At 43.1% G+C, this 19,028-nt stretch overlaps 1 protein-coding gene across 1 annotated transcript; it reads left to right on the top strand.

The window, feature by feature from the left end:
* The first annotated feature begins 15,011 nt into the window (after nucleotides 1-15,011).
* LOC119341456 (CTD small phosphatase-like protein) lies at nucleotides 15,012-18,090 on the top strand. Its single transcript, XM_037613357.1, has 6 exons — nucleotides 15,012-15,095; nucleotides 15,273-15,296; nucleotides 15,998-16,076; nucleotides 16,820-17,353; nucleotides 17,437-17,771; nucleotides 17,938-18,090. The coding sequence occupies exons 1-6, from the start codon at nucleotides 15,012-15,014 to the stop codon at nucleotides 18,088-18,090; spliced, it is 1,209 nt and encodes a 402-aa protein (XP_037469254.1).
* The last annotated feature ends 938 nt before the right edge of the window (nucleotides 18,091-19,028 follow it).

Genomic DNA, 19,028 nt, shown 5'->3' on the forward strand with positions numbered 1-19,028 from the left:
TGTGTGGGATCCGACAATCTAGTTGTTTATCCTTGGCAGCCTCTCTTATGGGGAAATGTAGTCTAGTGCTTCGATGAGCGATAGTAGTCCGCTACAGCCCGGTTCACCAGAGTCCTGCTAGCCCAGCACTACTGCTCAGGACACTTGACTAGCCGGCATGTGTTTCACTTCATTCCTGTGTCTGTCCCTTCGGGGAAATGTCACGCGGTGACATCCGGAGTCCTGCCTAGCCTGCTACAGCCCAGGTTCCTGGAGTCCTGCTAGCCCAGTGCTACAGCCCGATTCACACGCTGCTGACCGACATGCTCGATGTGAATCACCTATGCCTGTCCCCATAGGTTAGTGCCGCTTTGGGTTCACGACTAGCCATGTCGGCCCGGGTTCTCTGTCATATGGATGCTAGCGACACTATCATATATGTGAGCCAAAAGGTGCATACGGTCCCGGGCCATGGTAAGGCGACACCCGTGGGAATACCGTGCGTGAGGCCGCAAAGTGATATGAGGTGTTACCGGCTAGATCGATGTGACTTGGAATCGGGGTCCTGACATTGTGTTGAAGTTTGCAAGTCCCGTAGCATGCACGTATGGTAAACGTTATGTAACAAATTTGAAACATGAGGTGTTATTTGATTGTCTTCCTTATGAGTGGCGGTCAGGGACGAGCGATTGTCTTTTCCTACCAATCTATCCCCCTAGGAGCATGCGCGTAGTGCCGAGGTTTTTGATGACTTGTAGATTTTTCCAATAAGTATGTGAGTTCTTTATGACTAATGTTGAGTCCATGGATTATACGCACTCTCACCCTTCCATCATTGCTAGCCTCTTCGGTACCGTGCATTGCCCTTTCTCACATTGAGAGTTGGTGCAAACTTCGCCGGTGCATCCAAACCCCGTGATATGATACGCTCTTTCACACATAAACCTCCTTATATCTTCCTCAAAATAGCCACCATACCTACCTATTATGGCATTTCCATAGCCATTCTGAGATATATTGCCATGCAACTTTCCACCATTCCGTTTATCATGACACATTCATCATTGTCATATTTCTTAGCATGATCATGTAGTTGACATCGTATTTGTGGCAAAGCCACCTCTCATAATTCTTTCATACATGTCACTCATGCATCATTGCACATCTTGGTACACCGTCGGAGGCATTCATATAGAGTCATACTTTGTTCTAGTATCGAGTTGTAATTCTTGAGTTGTAAATAAATAGAAGTGTGATGATCATCATTAATAGAGCATTGTCCCAAAAAAGGCCAAAAAAAGAGAGGCCAAATAAAAAAGAGAAAAAAAGAAAAGGAAGGCCAAATAAAAAAAAGGAAAGGCCAAATAAAAAATAATAAAAGGGACAATGCTACTATCCTTTTTCCACACTTGTGCTTCAAAGTAGCACCATGATCTTCATGATAGAGAGTCTCTTGTTTTGTCACTTTCATATACTAGTGGGAATTTTTCATTATAGAACTTGGTTTGTATATTCCAACAATGGGCCTCCTCAAGTGCCCTAGGTCTTCGTGAGCAAGCAAGTTGGATGCACACCCACTTAGTTTCTTTTGTCGAGCTTTCATATATTTATAGCTCTAGTGCATCCGTTGCATGGCAATCCCTACTCCTTGCATTAACATTAATCGATGGGCATCTCCATAGCCCATTGATTAGCCTCGTTGATGTGAGACTTTCTCCTTTTTTGTCTTCTCCACCTAACCCCCCGCATTATATTCTATTCCACCCATAGTGCTATATCCATGGCTCGCGCTCATGTATTGCGTGAAAGTTTATAGGTTTGAGATTACTAAAGTATGAAACAATTGCTTGGCTTGCCATCGGGGTTGTGCATGATGAGAGCATTCTTGTGCGATGAAAATGGAGCATGACTAAACTATATGATTTTGTAGGGATGAACTTTCTTTGGCCATGTTATTTTGAGAAGACATGATTGCTTAGTTAGTATGCTTGAAGTATTATTATTTTTATGTCAATATGAACTTTTATCTTGAATCTTTCGGATCTGAATATTCATGCCACAATTAAGAAGAATTACATTGAAATTATGCCAGGTAGCACTCCGCATCAAAAATTCTGTTTTTATCATTTACCTACTCGAGGACGAGCAGGAATTAAGCTTGGGGATGCTGATACGTCTCCAACATATTTATAATTTTTGATTGCTCCATGCTATATTATCTTCTGTTTTGGATGTTTTATATGCATTTATATGCTATTTTATATGATTTTTGGGACTAACCTATTAACCCAGAGCCCAGTGCCAGTTTCTCTTTTTTTTTGCCTATTTTAGGTTTTCGAAGAAAGGGAAAATCAAACGGAGTCCAATTGACCTGAAACTTCATGGAACATATTTTTGGACCAGAAGAAACCCAGAAGACTTGGAGTGCACGTAAGGGGGTCAATGAGGAAGCCACGAGGCAAGGGGCACGCCCTCCACCCTCGTGGGCCCCTTGTCGCTCCCCTGACGTACTTCTTCCTCCTATATATCTCCATATACCCTAAAACGATCGGGGAGCACAATAGATCGGGAGTTCCGCCGCCAGAAGCCTCCGTAGCCACCGAAAGCCAATCTAGACCCGTTCCGACACCCTGCCGGAGGGGGAATCCCTCTCCGGTGGCCATCTTCATCATCCCGGTGCTCTCCATGACGATGAGGGAGTAGTTCTCCCTCGGGGCTGAGGGTATGTATCAGCAGCTATGTGTTTGATCTCTTTTGTTCTTAAGGTGGTACGATCTTGATGTATCGCGAGATTTGCTATTATAGTTGGATCTTATGATGTCCCCCCCCCCCTCTACTCTCTTGTAATGGATTGAGTTTTCCCTTTGAAGTTATCTTTTTGGATTTAGTCTTTAAAGATTTGAGAACACTTGATGTATGTCTCGCCGTGCATATCTGTGGTGACAATGGGATACCACGTGATTCACTTGATGTATGTTTTGGTGATCAACTTGCGGGTTCCGCCCATGAACCTATGCATAGGGGTTGGCACACGTTTTGGTCGTGATTCTCCGATAGAAACTTTGGGGCACTCTTTGAGGTTCTATGTGTTAGTTGAATAGATGAATCTGAGATTGTGTGATGCATACCGTATAATCATACCCACGGATACTTGGGGTGACATTGGAGTATATCTAGGTGACATTAGGGTTTTGGTTGATTTGTGTCTTAAGGTGTTATTCTAGTACGAACTCTAGGGCTGTTTGTGACACTTATAGGAATAGCCCAACGGATTGATTGGAAAGAATAACTTTGAGGTGGTTTCGTACCCTACCATAATATCTTCGTTCGTTCTCCGCTATTAGTGACTTTGGAGTGACTCTTTGTTGCATGTTGAGGGATAGTTATGTGATCCAATTATGTTATTATTGTTGAGGGAACTTGCACTAGCGAAAGTATGAACCTTAGACCTTGTTTACTAGCATTGCAATACCGTTTACACTCACTTTTATCATTAGTTATGTTGCTATTTTTATATTTTCATATTACAAAAACCTTTATCTATCATTCATATTGCACTTGTATCACCATCTCTTCATTGAACTAGTGCACCTATACAATTTACCATTGTATTGGGTGTGTCGGGGACACAAGAGACTCTTTGTTATTTGGTTGCAGGGTTGCTTGAGAGAGACCATCTTCATCCTACGCCTCCTACGGATTGATAAACCTTAGGTCATCCACTTGAGGGAAATTTGTTACTGTCCTACAAACCTCTGCACTTGGAGGCCCAATAACATCTACAAGAAGAAGGTTGTGTAGTAGACATCAAAGGAGTTCTTGCCTGTTTTGCAAGGTGTGAAGTTGCGTAAAGACTCAAAACCCGACCACGGCAGAAAAATAGAAAGAGAATGAGAAGTAATTCCCTATGCCTCAGTCATAGGTTCTATAAAATATGTTATGCTGTGTACCAGACCTATTGTGTACCTCAGCATAAGTTTGGCAAGAGGGTACATAGTGATCCAGGAGTGGATCACTGGACAGCGGTCAAAAATATCCTTAGTGGAATAAGGATATGTTTCTCGGTTATGGAGGTGACAAAGAGTTCATCGTAAAGAGTTACATCAATGCAAGCTTTGACACCAATATGATGACTCTAAGTCTCGATCTAGATACATATTGAAAGTGGGAGCAATTAGCTAGAGTAGCTCCATGCACAGCATTGTAGACATAGAAAAATTGCAAAATACATACGGCTCTAAATGTGGAAGACCCGTTTACTAAATTTCTCTCACAAGCAAAACATGATCACTCTTTGGGTGTTAATCACATAGCGATGTGAACTAGATTATCGAGTCTAGTAAACCCTTTGGGTGTTAGTCACATGGAGATGTGAACTAATCACATAAAGATGTGAACTATTGGTGTTAAATCACATGACGATGTGAACTAGATTATTGACTCTAGTGCAAGTGGGAGACTGAAGAAAATATGCCCTAGAGGCAATAATAAAGTTGTTATTTATATTTCCTTATATCATGATAAATGTTTATTATTCATGCTAGAATTGTATTAACCGGAAACTTAGTACATGTGTGAACACATAGACAAACAGAGTGTCACTAGTATGCCTCTACTTGACTAGCTCGTTAATCAAAGATGGTTAAGTTTCCTAGCCATGGACAAAGAATTGTCATTTGATAAGCGGGGATCACATCATTAGAGAATGATGTGATTGACTTGACCCATCCGTTAGCTTAGCACGATGATCGTTACAGTTTCATTGCTACTGATTTCTTCATGACTTATACATGTTCCTCAGACTATGATATTATGCAACTCCCGAATACCGGAGGAACACCTTGTGTGCTATCAAACGTCACAACGTAACTGGGTGATTATAAAGATGCTCTACAGCTGTCTCCGATGGTGTTTGTTGAGTTGGCATAGATCAAGATTAGGATTTGTCACTCTGTGTATCGGAGAGGTATCTCTGGGCCCTCTCGATAATGCACATCACTATAACCCTTGCAAGCATTGTGACTAATGAGTTAGTTGCGGGATGATGCATTATGGAACGAGTAAAGAGACTTGTCGGTAACAATATTGAACTAGGTATGCGGATACCAACGATCGAATCTCGGGCAAGTAACATACCGATGACATAGGGAACAACATATGTTGTTATGCGGTTTGACCGATAAAGATCTTCATAGAATATGTAGGAGCCAATATGAGCATCCAGGTTCCGCTATTGGTTGTTGACCGGAGATGAGTCTCGGTCATGTCTACATAGTTCTCGAACCCGTAAGGTCCGCACGCTTAACGTTCTGCGACGATTTGTGTTATGAGATATGTGATTTGATGACCGAAGTTTGTTCGGAGTCCCGGATGAGACCGGGGACATGACGAGGATTCTCGAAATGGTCGAGACGTAAAGATCGATATATGGAAGGCTATATTCGAACATGGGAAAGCTTCTGAGTGATTCGGGTATTTTTCGGAGTACCGGAGAGTTACGAGAATTCGTATTGGGCCTTAATGGGCCATACGGGAAAGGAGAGAAAGGCCTCAAGGGTGGCCGCACCCCTTCCCCATGGACTGGTCCAAATTGTACTAGGGAAAGGGGGCGCCCCCTTCATTCCTTCTCCTTCTTCCTTCCCTTTTTCCTATTTCATATAGGAGGTGGAATCCTACTAGGACTAGGGAGTCCTAGTAGGACTCCACACTTTGGGCGCGCCCTATGGGGCCGGCCTTCTCCTCCCTCCATCCTTTATATACGTGGCCAGGGGGAACCCCATAGACACACAAGTTGATCATTGATCCCTTAGGTGTGTGCGGTGCCCCCCTCCACCATAATCCACATCGGTCATATCATCGTAGTGCTTAGGCGAAGCCCTACGACGGTAGCATCATCATCACGCCGTCGTGCTGATGAAGCTCTCCCTCAACACTCAGCTGGATCGAGAGTTCGTGGGACGTCACCAAGCCGAACGTGTGCAGATCACGGAGGTGCCGTACTTTCGGTACTAGGATCGGTCGATCGTGAAGACATACGACTACATCAACCGCGTTGTCATAACGCTTCCGCTTACGTTCTACGAGGGTACGTGGACAACACTCTTCCCCTCTCGTTGCTATGAATCACCATGATCTTGCGTGTGCGTAGAATTTTTTTTGAAATTAGTATGTTCCCCAACAGTCAAAGGGGGAGAGAGAGCACATCAAAGCTTATCACATAAGAGATAATGCACAGCTTAAGCTTCTCCAGATGCTTATTATCCATAGAGGAGAGAAGTCACATGTCTTTAAGAGGGGAAAGACATGTTAGTATGTGTTATGATTGTTCTGATTGTTTTGCTCTAATTTTATTTTCCCTCTCTTCTCCCATTATCCAATATCAGATTCAGGGGGAGAAAGCTCATTTCCAAGGGAAGAAAATCTTTGGAATTCATTGCATATCTTTACTCTTTCTGGACATGTCTATATCCAAATAGAGTACTAAGTACTCACTCTCTACATGTCATCCCAATATTGGTACTATTATGGTTTTCTCTACTTGCTTTGTTTAGTAGGTGTTCGTGTGTTATCTAACCTTGTTTACTCAGGTTCATCTCTTCCAAAGCCAGCTCAAGACCACAAGGTAAGTATATGCATCACACTCATGTGCATGATGATCTCTTACTTATGTACATACTGTTTGCAAGAAGGACTGATGAACATGGAGGTACATTTCCTATAGTTACATCACTTGCTCTGATGCATATAGCCAAGATACATGTAACTCATTGCTTGCTCTGACATGCTTATGCATTCACATGCTCTTATATTCTATATTTACATGATTGCATACATGTAGGGGGAGCATATGCATGTTACATGTCTTTCCAAAGCTTTACTTGTTATTCGTATCTTTATCTGAAGCTTTGATGTATGTTGTCATCAATTACCAAAAAGGGGGAGATTGAAAGCACAAGTGCTCCCTGGGTGATTTTGGTAATTAATGTCAACATATCTCTTGTTGGACTGATATTTTTATCTAGTATATTTCAGAAAGTTCAACAAAGGCGTGGCATGGACAGGAAGATGCGGAACCCCTTCAAGAAGCTAAGGACAGAAGATTGGCAAAAGCTCAAGGATCTTCATTTCTATTTTAGTGATCCAAGATCACATTGAGTCCATAGGAGAGCCAATACTATTAAAAGGGGACAAGGTGTTGCTTAATGGCTTGCTTGCTCAAAGTGCTTAAGGATATGCTCCAAAGCCCTCAACCACTTTCTCATTTCCACATATGTCCTAAACCTAAAGACAAAATCAGCCCCACCCATTTGATCTATCCGGCGCCACCGAGTTCATTTGACATAGCCACTGCCAGAAACCCTAATCAGTTCGGTCTCACCGATGGGATCTGGGTCTCACCGAGATGGGGTTGCAAACTCTCTATTGCCTGTTGCAATTATTTCGGTCTTACCGAGATATGCAGTCGGTCCCACCTAGTTTGCTTGACCAACTCTCTGTTTTCTTATTACCAAAATCGGTCTCATCGAGTTTGTGTAATCGGTCAAACCGAGTTGAGGTTTTACCCTAATCCTAGCACATTGGTCCCACCGAGCTGAGCATGTCGGTCCCACCCGAAACTCTAATTTTCACATTTTGAATCATATCGGTCTGACCGAGTTTCACTATTCGGTCCCACCGAGTTTGGTAAATTGTGTGTAACGGCTAGATTTTGTGTGGAGGCTATAAATACCCCTCCACCCCCTTCTCCATTCAGGAGAGAGCCATCAGAACGTGCCTACACTTCCACTACTCATTTTATGAAAAAGAACCACCTACTCATGTGTTCAAACCAAGACATCCCAATCCAACCACAAGAATCTTGATCTCTAGCCTTCCCCTAGTTGCTTTCCAGTCAAATCATCTTTCCAACATAGCCAAATCTGTGAGAGAGAGTTGAGTGTTGGGGAGACTATCATTTGAAGCACAAGAGCAAGGAGTTCATCATCAACACACCATCTATTACCTTTTGGAGAGTGGTGTCTCCTAAATTGGTTAGGTGTCACTTGGGAGCCTCCGTCAAGATTGTGGAGTTGAACCAAGGAGTTTGTAAGGGCAAGGAGATCGCCTACTTCGTGAAGATCTACCCAAGTGAGGCAAGTCCATCATGGGCGATGGCCATGGTGGGATAGACAAGGTTGCTTCTTCGTGGACCCTTCGTGGGTGGACCCCTCTGTGGACTCGCGCAACCGTTACCCTTCGTGGGTTGAAGTCTCCACTAACGTGGATGTACGATAGAACCACCTATCGGAACCACACCAAAAATCTCCGTGTCTCCAATTGCATTTGCACACTCCAATCTCATCCCTTTACTTTCTTGCAACTTGCATGCTTTACTTTCCGCTGCTCATATACTCTTGCCATGCTTGCTTGAAATGTATTGTGAATGCTTAAACTTGTGCTAAAACTCCACCTTAACTTGACGAACTTAAAAACTGCTACTTTTATTTGTTGATGGTCTAATCACCCCCCACTAGACACCTCTTATCGATCCTTTCAGGCCTCCACCTTGCACGGGCTTAGGGGTACGAGTCCTCCTCTAACTCCCTCCCCCCTTAGTTTTCCAACAAGCCCTAGGGGGCCTCCACCAATGGGCCCAATAAGGCCCATTAGCTATTCCCTCATAGGACTTTATTTTAATCAACCCAATGACTCTAAATAAATTGTAGGTGCATCCCAACAAATATTGGAGCCATTTATAATTTATATTTAGTCCTTGGAAAAAAATTGCCTATATATCATCTCCTGCTATTACTCGGTATTCTTTGAAGAGTTTTTATCATTTATGCCATCGGTTGTGTCCCACTACTCAGTTTTGCCACTAGGAATTTCAACTGCTCAAAAATGCCATTACTTTGTTAGACACATGTTCAAAAATGCCACTGGGCACCATTATTGTGATCTCAAATCTCTTTTGCCATGTTATAATGACATAAATACCTATGAACCAGCATGCCAGCTCTTCTTCTATCTTACTACAATAAAGTGTGGGGCCCACTTGATCCCAACGATGTTCTTATTTTTCTATAAAATTATTCGCTTGGTTACTCCTGACAAGTGCGGCCACACTTATCATTGTGAGATAGAGAGAACTGACATGTGGGTCTAGGCTTATTTTTGTCATATAATATGGTCAATGAGTTTGATGTGAAAATAACGATGTCTAATAGCATTTTTGAGGAAACATCTAACGGAACGATGGCATTTTTGAGCAAACATCTCACGGATCGATGGCATTTTTGAGTAGTTGTAACTTCTAATGGCAAAACTGAGTAGTGGGACATAACTAGTGGCAAAAACGATAAAAACCCTTCTTTGAAACACTTTCGGTAACCCCGAACGTTTCCACTTTCGCTCAAAATTATTTCTTTTATTACTGAAACTATTCTGGTAACATTTTCTCATATTCCTAGGTTCACTAGAACTCAACATCTCATAAATCCCTTAAGTGTGTAATCCTATAGGTTTGGTGGAATATAGACATGAATAAAACATCCTTTTGTTCAATGATCATCAATGTGATTGTGCACATCCATGTTGACCCCTATATCCAAACGGATAGTATTCGAGTAAACCTTTGATTATCATATGCTATTCCTTTTGCTTCATGATACTTGACAAAAGCGGAGGTGTGATATATCGATATCCCCGTGAGTCATTCTCATGCTCACTATACCGGTCTCCTCGTTTCTAGTTTTATTCTTCTGTCTAGTTATCATGTTCTGGCATCCCTGTGAACAAGTCACTTGTGCCTAGCTAGACAATGATGGATGCCCAAGAGGGCCCTCGGAATATCTCTCTAGGACCAGAGGAGAAAATCTCACTCTTGAGCCATCTTGCCCCTTGTCATACTTTTCGATAAACCTATAAGTTGTCGTTATGATCACCGTGTTACAGATGACATTGGAGCAACCCCAAAGTATATCGTCCGGCATGAAGTGACTCGATACTCTCGTGGTCTAAGGAACTAGACATACATTAATTCTCGGTGTTATAAATTGTAGACTCACGACGATAACATCTCTAAGTATGATGACAACTTGGGTGACTTAATATGATCATTCTACTAACATCATACTCTTAATGTTGCCGAGATCCTTGTTACACTTAACGTATGCCTATCATCAGGAAAACATAACCATCATGCAACACTTGAGCTAGTCCTAGAGGCGAGACTAGGAATCAACTTTCGCTATTTATTACTTCCTATGAATCACATATTCAAGAACCATAGCAGTTATAGCATAGAATATAAACATCTAATTATAAACATGAAAATAAATAATACAATTGTTATTCTTTCTAGGGCATATTTCCAATAGATTCATTGTCACCGCCTCCGCCTTCTCACTGACTGGATCCGTGGGTCACAAGGAGCGATGTAGCCAAAAACAGAGCTTGATGTGCTTGGGAATGTGGCTGGTGACTATGTGCAAGCCCGCATCGACCGACGATACTAAAATTTTACTTTTCCATGCCTTCGTGGCCGAGGTCCCCGTCGCTCCCATCGACTTGGCATTGAGCTCCCGGTGGTGTCACACGCACGCCGGTGAGTCATCGTGTAGATATAGCGACTCCGTGGGTCCAACTGCAACATGCATAATGCAGGTGCTGGTGCTGCCTAAATTCCGGTGAGCACCCCGGTGCTCCTGTGCAACTGCGAGTACCGGATCATTAAGAAAAACATTGTGCACATTGAGAAATTCGAAACGAGACTTCTTTGCTTCCGGGGCAAAGTATTCAAGGTATAATCCAAGTCCCTTTTCATGTTTTCAATTAGGTATATGCATTTCATTATCAAAACAATTAACCGAAAAAAGCTTTTGCCCGGCTTTATATATAAAGCAACATGGCCGAACCAATGCAAGGTGATGAGGAATCCTCTTACAAAGCATATCCGAGATAAAAACAGGAATACAAGAGTGCCCACGCCCTATCCTAAAGAATCCAAGACTACTATTATGAATTGAAACTGCTCGCCCAAGAGAAACCACATAATGTCACTATACGCACATCAAACTACCGCCGAAGAGGACCCCACCCTCTCTCTCCGGCCGTGGAGCACCTATGCTTCTTGGAGACAATGAGGACCGAGAGCAATGCCAATGACGCCATGAGTAAAATATTGTAGGCCGCGGATACTGACCCATGGTAGAGTCGAAGGAGTCTCAAGATAGCAACCAAGCGCGCCCACTGATGCTAAACAGATGTGACTGGAGGGTACCTAAGCTCCACAAGGACAGCGCAAAGAGGGTGACAATGCAATACGCCGGCGCCATTGCGACCGAAGGTCTTTAAAGGAGTTTTTACCTGAAGCACTAACATGGGGAGGGGACCATATAATGTCCGCAAGAGGGATACAACATCCATAGGCATGTTCGCTACTAGTATCGGAGCCCAGAGCATTTGGCTGGGGTCTCACCCGCGCCACATCGAGATTCCACAGCACCAAGTCCGCCACCAAAACAAGCCTCCACACCACAATCTAGGAGATGCCACTACTGAAGCACCACCACCGCCAAGATCTCCGCCGCCTCGCTCCTCGCGCCATCCACAAAGCTAGATAAATGCCACCACCACTGCAACGCTGCTCGCTGGAGCCGACTGCGTGGTCGACCACCCAAGCATGTCGAACCCCTGCCATGCGGGTAACCACCCATAGGAGAACCAAGATGGACCCCGAGCTCGTGCAAAATGCATATCAGGCCATGGAAGAGGCCAATCTGACCCCTCCAATCCAATATCTCCTAGACCTAGAAGGAGGAATGCTCCCCGCCATCGTCAACCCTGACCCGCGGCTAATGGATTGAAACCACAGGTCAACGCCGCCCCGTGTAGACCAGATCTGACAGATCCTGACCAGATTAGTTGGGCTAGGACAGGGTGGCTGCTGCACTTTGGCACAACCACCCCACGCTGGAGCACATCACAACACGAGAAAACGGTTCCCCCAACCCCCCAGCGGACGATGCGCCGATGGAACAAGGGAGAGAGCCCAAGGTCTCGAAATCCATTCATCGAAGAAGAACCCGCCAAGTCCCAAGCCTGGACGCCTAGCCACGTTGTCGATACGCACCAGAACCGTTGCCAAACTAGGCCTCGGCGCCCCTGAATGTCGTCTTAGGGCAGCTACAATGGGGGCGCTTAGCCCAGGTGCTGGGCACAAAACCCCAGTCGTTACACCTGATTTCCCAACCTTTTTCCCTATTCCCGGTCAAGACCAGGATTCATGCTTCCATCGATGCTACCTCTTGCGCCAGGCGCTAGCCCTTTTTTTCTTCTGCGCTATGACTCAGACTCTTCCATATAAGCGACTCTCCGTTGTCATTAGCGTTGGAGGATAGGATGCTAATGGCCGTTGCTACAAGATTATCCCTTTTTTATTTTCTTAAGCGCCCGTGCAAGCACCCAGCCATTGGACATGCCCTTACCGCCACGCCCTGCGCCAAAACGAGGCGTACAAGCGGAAATGCCGCACCCGTGACGTGACACGCCAGGAGAGGAGGAAGGAAGATCCCACTGCCGTTGGGGCCAGCCGAGCTTTGCCCGGCAACGAGGCCTGGTGGCGGCGAGGGGAGCAGGGGGGAGGGAGGGGGGTGGTGGCGCTTAGGGTTGTCCTCCGTTTGTCGTGGGAGAGACACGGAAGAAACATGGTTTTTCCTTCACCAGCCGATCTACTCAAAACATTATACAAACGCAGAGAGGATTCAGTTACAACACGTGGATATGGTTGAAGAACAAGAATGATCTGTTAGTTGAAAGAAAAAGAATGTTGTCAACGCCTTGTCTTAAGAAGAAAAAGAATGTTGTCAACGTCTTGTCTTGAGTAGAAAAACAATGTTGTCCGTAGTCCATACCATACACAAGGACCCGTTTTTGTAAAAAAAGTTCGAATTCAGATGGAGGGAGGGAGTGGGGTTTTGGAATGGATACCCGCGCGCCGAATCTATTTTTGTTTAATGTATTCTTATCAATTCATTAATGTCAAGGCGCTGGAATAAACTCCAGACAGCCAATATTTCCAAAGCAGACAGTCACTGGGTACGCCCGGAATGGTAAGATAAAAATTCGGGGCCCCACCTGCCCGTGAGACCACGCGGTTATACGACCGCGTTGACGCCCAAGTGCGGCCATTATAACCTGCAGATTCGGATTACTGTCGTCCGCGCCTCACCCAACACTCGTCTCTCGTCTCTCGTCTCTCGTCTCCTCCGTCGCCGGTCCAGAGAGGAGAGAGGAGGCAGCCAGTCGTCGTAGGGATTCGTCTGACTACAGCCCGCCGTGCTCTGGTAAGCAAGCAGCCGTCGCCTATCTCCGCGTAGTTGTGCGGTGCCGTCGCCTATCTCCGGTGCGTACTCATCTTGGTGCGCGCCGGCGACGGGGGGTTTTAGATTGGGTGACCCGGTACTCAGTTTCTAGCCATTCTTCTTCCTTTGCTAGGGTATAGGCTTTTCCAGCGTTTCCATTCCTGCTTGTTTTGAGGGCGTAGTTAATTGAACGGGGGCTTAGATGGATCGTGGGGACCGGATTCGTCTTCTTCCTCCCGTCTGCAGTTGGGCGGTGTTTTTCTTCTTTCTTTTCCTTTTTGGACCGAGGACGCGTGTGAATTCAAACGAGATCCCGTGGTTTGCTCGCCTGATCTGGGGTGGGGGTTTCTCCCGCAGCCGCGCGTGTTTCGTTTTCTGGTTCGTGTGCGAATTGACGGAAGGAGGCAAGATTTTCTGATTACCTTACGATTTGCATCAGATCTTTTCATAGATCATCCGTTCAAAGGAGCGGAAAATCTCAGTTTCCAGGTGATGATCAGTTCGTCGTAGGGGGGTGGGGAGGGGGCGGGGGCTCTCTGGGCCTGGGTTTCCTTCTTTAGCATTGGATGTTTTTAATTGATCAGTGTTTGGTGTTGGGCTACTTCAGGCTGGGCAGGAAGCCACCGGGTCAGTACGAACTTAAGCCTCTCTCAATACTTGCAGCAGCAAACCATGCGTGCTGGTCGCTTGCAGCAGCAAAAAAGCAGCACCACGACGGTACAGAAAATACCTTACGGTATCACATGCCCATTTTGGTTGGAAATCAAAGGGACGACCAACATCAGGGGGGAAGGTTATTGGTAGTAAGAGATCTGTATAGGTCTCAGTCTAGATTTAACCCTAGGTAAATACAATACCTTTGAGAAGATAATCTAAATAAGTCTTGTCAGGGGGTGGTTATTGGTAGTAAGAGATCTATAAATTAGTATTTTTTAGTTCAACCCTAGGTAAATATAATACCTTTGAGAAGATAATCTAAATACATCAGGGGGAGTTTATTGGTAGTAAGAGATCTGTAAATTAGTATTTTTTTTAGTTCAATCCTAGGTAAATATAATACCTTTGAGAACCAAATCTAACCGAGTTAGAACGCAACACATGGCTGACGATAAACTGGAGCCACCACCACAACTAAATAAGTCTTGTCTTTGCAGCTTTCTGTCAATAATTGTTTATGTATTTTCAAAAACGTAATTCGAAGTTATAATTGGATGGCTGATATATAGTTACACCAGCTTTATTTATTTATGTACATTTTTTATATCCTAGTTCGGCTATTTCTGTTCTTATAGGCTGATTGTAGTTGCTATTCGGTTGATTATACATCTTATGAAAGAAATTTGTTTTCATGCTATTGGTTTTACCATACAAAATATTTAGTTCATTCTCCACCACCCCCATGGTAAAGTCTGCTGTTAGCCATGCATGCTGTTGTGCCATCTAGTTCTGTGTGCTCATGGGCTTATGTAAACTGCCCGGGCGGTGTCCAAGTTTGTCATGTAGTTACCTATCTCTGTTTACTTATCTCTGCTGGTTCATGTATTTCGTCTGTATAAAGTTGAAGAATGATCGATGTTACCATTTTCAGTGTGATGTTATGCTCACATGAACTCTGTTACAGTAGTATTGTGTACAAGATCTACCCAGGCGCGCTCTTGTTGTACGAACGAGTGTGATTCAGAAGCATATATGGCGAACCAGGTAGCTTCTGAGGTTATTGAGATCATTGAAGATGACAATTCTGTAGGTGAAGAATGTTGGGATTTGCTTGAGGTACATGTTGCTATATACTCTAGTAATTTTTTGGTTGTCGTTTGGTAAAAAAAAATACATCTATTGGTATATCTTCTGTTATTGCAATTTATATATAGTACCCTCTAATAATGTGTCTTGATTTTAATGTCTTGTTCTCTTGTTTTGTTAGTTTTTAGGGTTTTGATATGCATATAGGTTATTTGTTCTTTTGCTTTTCAGGTTTGCATGTAAACTTTTGTGCTATATTGAACTTCTTGTAATACAAAACGACAAGTGTTTTGGGGGGTGTCCTTGGAATTTGTGTACATGTGCTCGGTGTTCATTATATTCTAATGTATTGATTTAAAAATATATGTTGTGGTTAATGCCTCATAAGCATTTCAATCATTCAAGTATGTGCAATGCTATTACGTACGACACACACATACAACTATATAGACTAGTACACCCATTTATACCGAATGAAAAGAATAACGGCACTATTTTTTTTGGCATGTACATTAGATTTGATTTTATGCCTCGCAGTTAAAGATAGTTATTTAATGCAAAGGCTGTATAAAAATTCCTATCATCACTGGATCAATCTTGGTATTAACTATTAAGCAGTCATTGCCCTTTAGCAAGATGGTGCTTTCTAGGTTTGCTCCCTAAAATTATATTACACCTTAATAAACTTTTTGTTAAAAATTGGTTGCTAGGCTTATCCTCAAAGTAAAAGAATTGAAACCTTGAAAACACCTTTGTCCTGCCACAATTAGGCTTACGCCAACTATACATTTATTATACCTGTTAGATTTGCTTGTGAAGTTAGAGGCTTATACGGTTATACCTTAAAGGGACATCAATTAGTATTATTCTATTTCTATTTATTGGAGCAACTCTTGATGCTTTCGTATGCTAACTTTGAGAAATATTTACAGGATTTAAATCCAGCCTCCACTTCCTCAGCACATTTTCAGGCCAGTTCTGAGTTTAATGTAGAAGATTATGTCAATGAAGGTAAAAAAGGGTCGAATTAAAACTTCCTGCACCATGAATTCATGATATCATGTGAGATCTGCTTGCATTAGCAGAATGTGCTCGTGAAAATAAATTTCGAAAGAAAGCTCACGATCTACATAATGAAAGTGATCCTTGTGATGTATTTGTTGCTGCATTACATCAATGCAAAAATATTAAGGTCCGCAGTTTAAAAAATGATGTTTTGTTTTCCTTGATCCGTGAAGGCCTGTTTCTATGGGCTAAATCCGCGGACATGCTCACTTTTGTTTATAACTTAGCAAAATTTCCCTCGTGAGGCAAACTAATGAGTGTTTCATACTAAATGCCTAATGTTTCCGAATAGGCCTTAACTAACTCCAGAAAAACTCAAATTTGTGTATATATATTAGCGGTCAATTTAATGAATTTTGATTTTTTTAATTAAACTTTGCTCTGCCTTTCAACGTCATTAGGGGGGATGTATATGGGCCATGAGTGTCTGCTACTTCTGTTAGAAAGGTAGAAATGGCCAATAAATTTGATCATAAAACCATCTAAGCATATCTATGCCATGCTTGATGTAGTTGATTTGTCAAACGGGTCAAATCTGTCTAGGGAAAAATAACTAACCGGTAAAGTAGCACTTGATGCACTTCATGGGAACTTAATATTAAGTAAACTGATCAAGCAGAAGTCTGATATTGTTAATTATATACTTATGTACTTACCATTATGTTATGGTTTTCCTTGTTTTTTTGCAGGTGGAGATGGAATTCTAGCAGCACCTTCCTTTTTTGCTAATGGAGATGGAATTTTAGCAGCACCAAATCATACTATCATCAATAGTAATGAAAAACCTCAAGACCCGGGTCAGAGTTGCAGCCTGCTGCCCAGTTCCCCAACTGAGGATTCTCCTCTTTATATGCTTGCTACTTCAGATGGGGCTCTAAGTAATAAATATGTTATGGATGACTTGACAACCATGAGTGGCAGTCATGTAGTACTCCCTTCCATTCAGGAAAATGTAGGGGCCAGCAGTATTGCCTTTGCTGGTACAACTGCAGACATGTGCTTTGTTAAGAACCCGCAGTCTCAATTCCTTGGTCAGCCTTCAACTTGCTCTTCACCGGAAATAATTGATCTTACTCAGATTGATGACATGGATGAAACTGATGATGTACCAATGGAATTAGCACCTATACCTGAATTAGATGCTCTTACAGACATGGATCAGATTGATGACGTACCAATGTTACTACCTAGGAAGAATGTCACTCTTGCACTAGATCTTGATGGTAAGTTATTAAATACTTTATTCTCCTGTAGGTTTCTTTTCATGCACTTAAGATTATTGACATGCTCATTTTCTGTTGCATAGGCACCCTTATCCACTCAGCAAGGTACGACCATGGCGCGGACTTCTCATTTCCTATGCGCCGTGGAGAAGAAGAGTACACTGTCTACGTGAAGAAGAGACCGCATGTAGATGCCTTCCTTGAAGAGGCGGCTCATATGTTTGAGCTTGTTGTATTTACGGCTAGCACAAGCTCTTATGCAAACCAAGTGATTAATGCATTGGATCCTGAGAACAGACTGATATCACGGCGTTTTTTCCGGGAGTCATGTGTCTCGGTAGATGGAAACTACCAGAAGGATCTGACCATTATTGAAGCTGATCTTGCAAAGGTTGCAATTGTTGACAATACCCCTGAGGTAACTTACTCTGAAACTCAAGTACGGAGGTCATTATTAATAGTTATGATTTTAGTGTTATTGACTACCATTTTATTGAGTTGAATTTGGAAACTTGTAATTTATGATTTTGAGAGATTGCCACGACTGATCGATGACTGAAACCCTTTTCTCACACGTGCCGCAGGTTTTCCAGCAACAGGTGAATAATGGGATACCCATAAAGAGCTGGTCAAGTGGCCGGTATGACATTTCGCTGCTTGAGCTAATCCCCTTCTTGGAAACAATTGCTGACGCGGATGATGTCCGGCCGATCATTGCAGACAAATTTGCCAATTAATGATTGGATATACATAGGCTGCAAACATTTGGTGCCCCCGGTTATTTAATTTTCTCAACAAAGAATCTGTCCATAGTGGAACAAAAAGTTTGGTACAATAACTGGACACCTGCTTCGTTTCGACTTTGATTCCCTAGAGTTCGGTGCGGGAGAATCAATTTTTTTGAACTGTAATTTGGCACATCTTACCATTGTTTTATGTGCAACTATGATGCATAAAATGCCATTGTTCTACAGAGGAAGTTATAGGTTATGTAAGATTGTCCACAGGCCTCTTTGTCGCATGAACAAACTCATACATGATCCTAATTATGTGTAACTTTTGTCAGTTTTGTCTCATATATGAAATTCCGAATAAGAAAGGCAATTTGGGTTATGCAATTATGCTTGAGTTCGACTTTTGCATATTCGTAAGATTTGACATTTTTATCTCATGTATTATATAACTAGAAATTTGCAATTATCAACATGCAAGGATGGTTTTTGTTCATACACTAGGCGTATCACCATGCATATGCATACTTGATAGTATAGGGAAAATGCCTGTTTAGAACAAACGAGGGTAGGCATCCATCACTTGGTGGCTTGCTATGGAGTTTAAGACCGCTAGAAGAGAAGTAAACATAAATAGAGAAAACTGGTTATTTACCCATAAGTTGACTAGTCTTGGTTCATATACCAAAAGTTGCTTGTCAATTGGTATGTACCCTAAATCTGCATTTATACATATGCTCAAGCCATCATTCGTTTCTTGAGAAAAGAGATACCCCCTCTGCTCTTGCGACGCTTCCCATGGGAGGCGAGGATGGATCTTGAGCCACCGCCGCCATTTCCATCCTCCCGCTACCTCCTCCCTCACTACAGGGCATGGACGGGTGAAGCCCAGACTACGTTGGCGTTGGCGGGGATCGGTGCCTCTAGCCAAGATATTGTGTTAG

This window comes from Triticum dicoccoides, chromosome 1A (assembly GCF_002162155.2).
Source record: "Triticum dicoccoides isolate Atlit2015 ecotype Zavitan chromosome 1A, WEW_v2.0, whole genome shotgun sequence".
Lineage (NCBI taxonomy): Eukaryota > Viridiplantae > Streptophyta > Magnoliopsida > Poales > Poaceae > Triticum > Triticum dicoccoides.

What these genes read in the sequence shown, in the direction of transcription:
- LOC119341456 (XM_037613357.1), top strand. Translation starts at nt 15,012, where the DNA reads ATGGCGAACCAGGTAGCTTCTGAGGTTATTGAGATCATTGAAGATGAC. An exon ending in AATGTTGGGATTTGCTTGAG is followed by an intron (nt 15,096 to 15,272) that starts GTACATGTTGCT and finishes ATATGCATATAG; the next exon opens with GTTATTTGTTCTTTTGCTTT. An exon ending in AGAAGATTATGTCAATGAAG is followed by an intron (nt 16,077 to 16,819) that starts GTAAAAAAGGGT and finishes GTTTTTTTGCAG; the next exon opens with GTGGAGATGGAATTCTAGCA.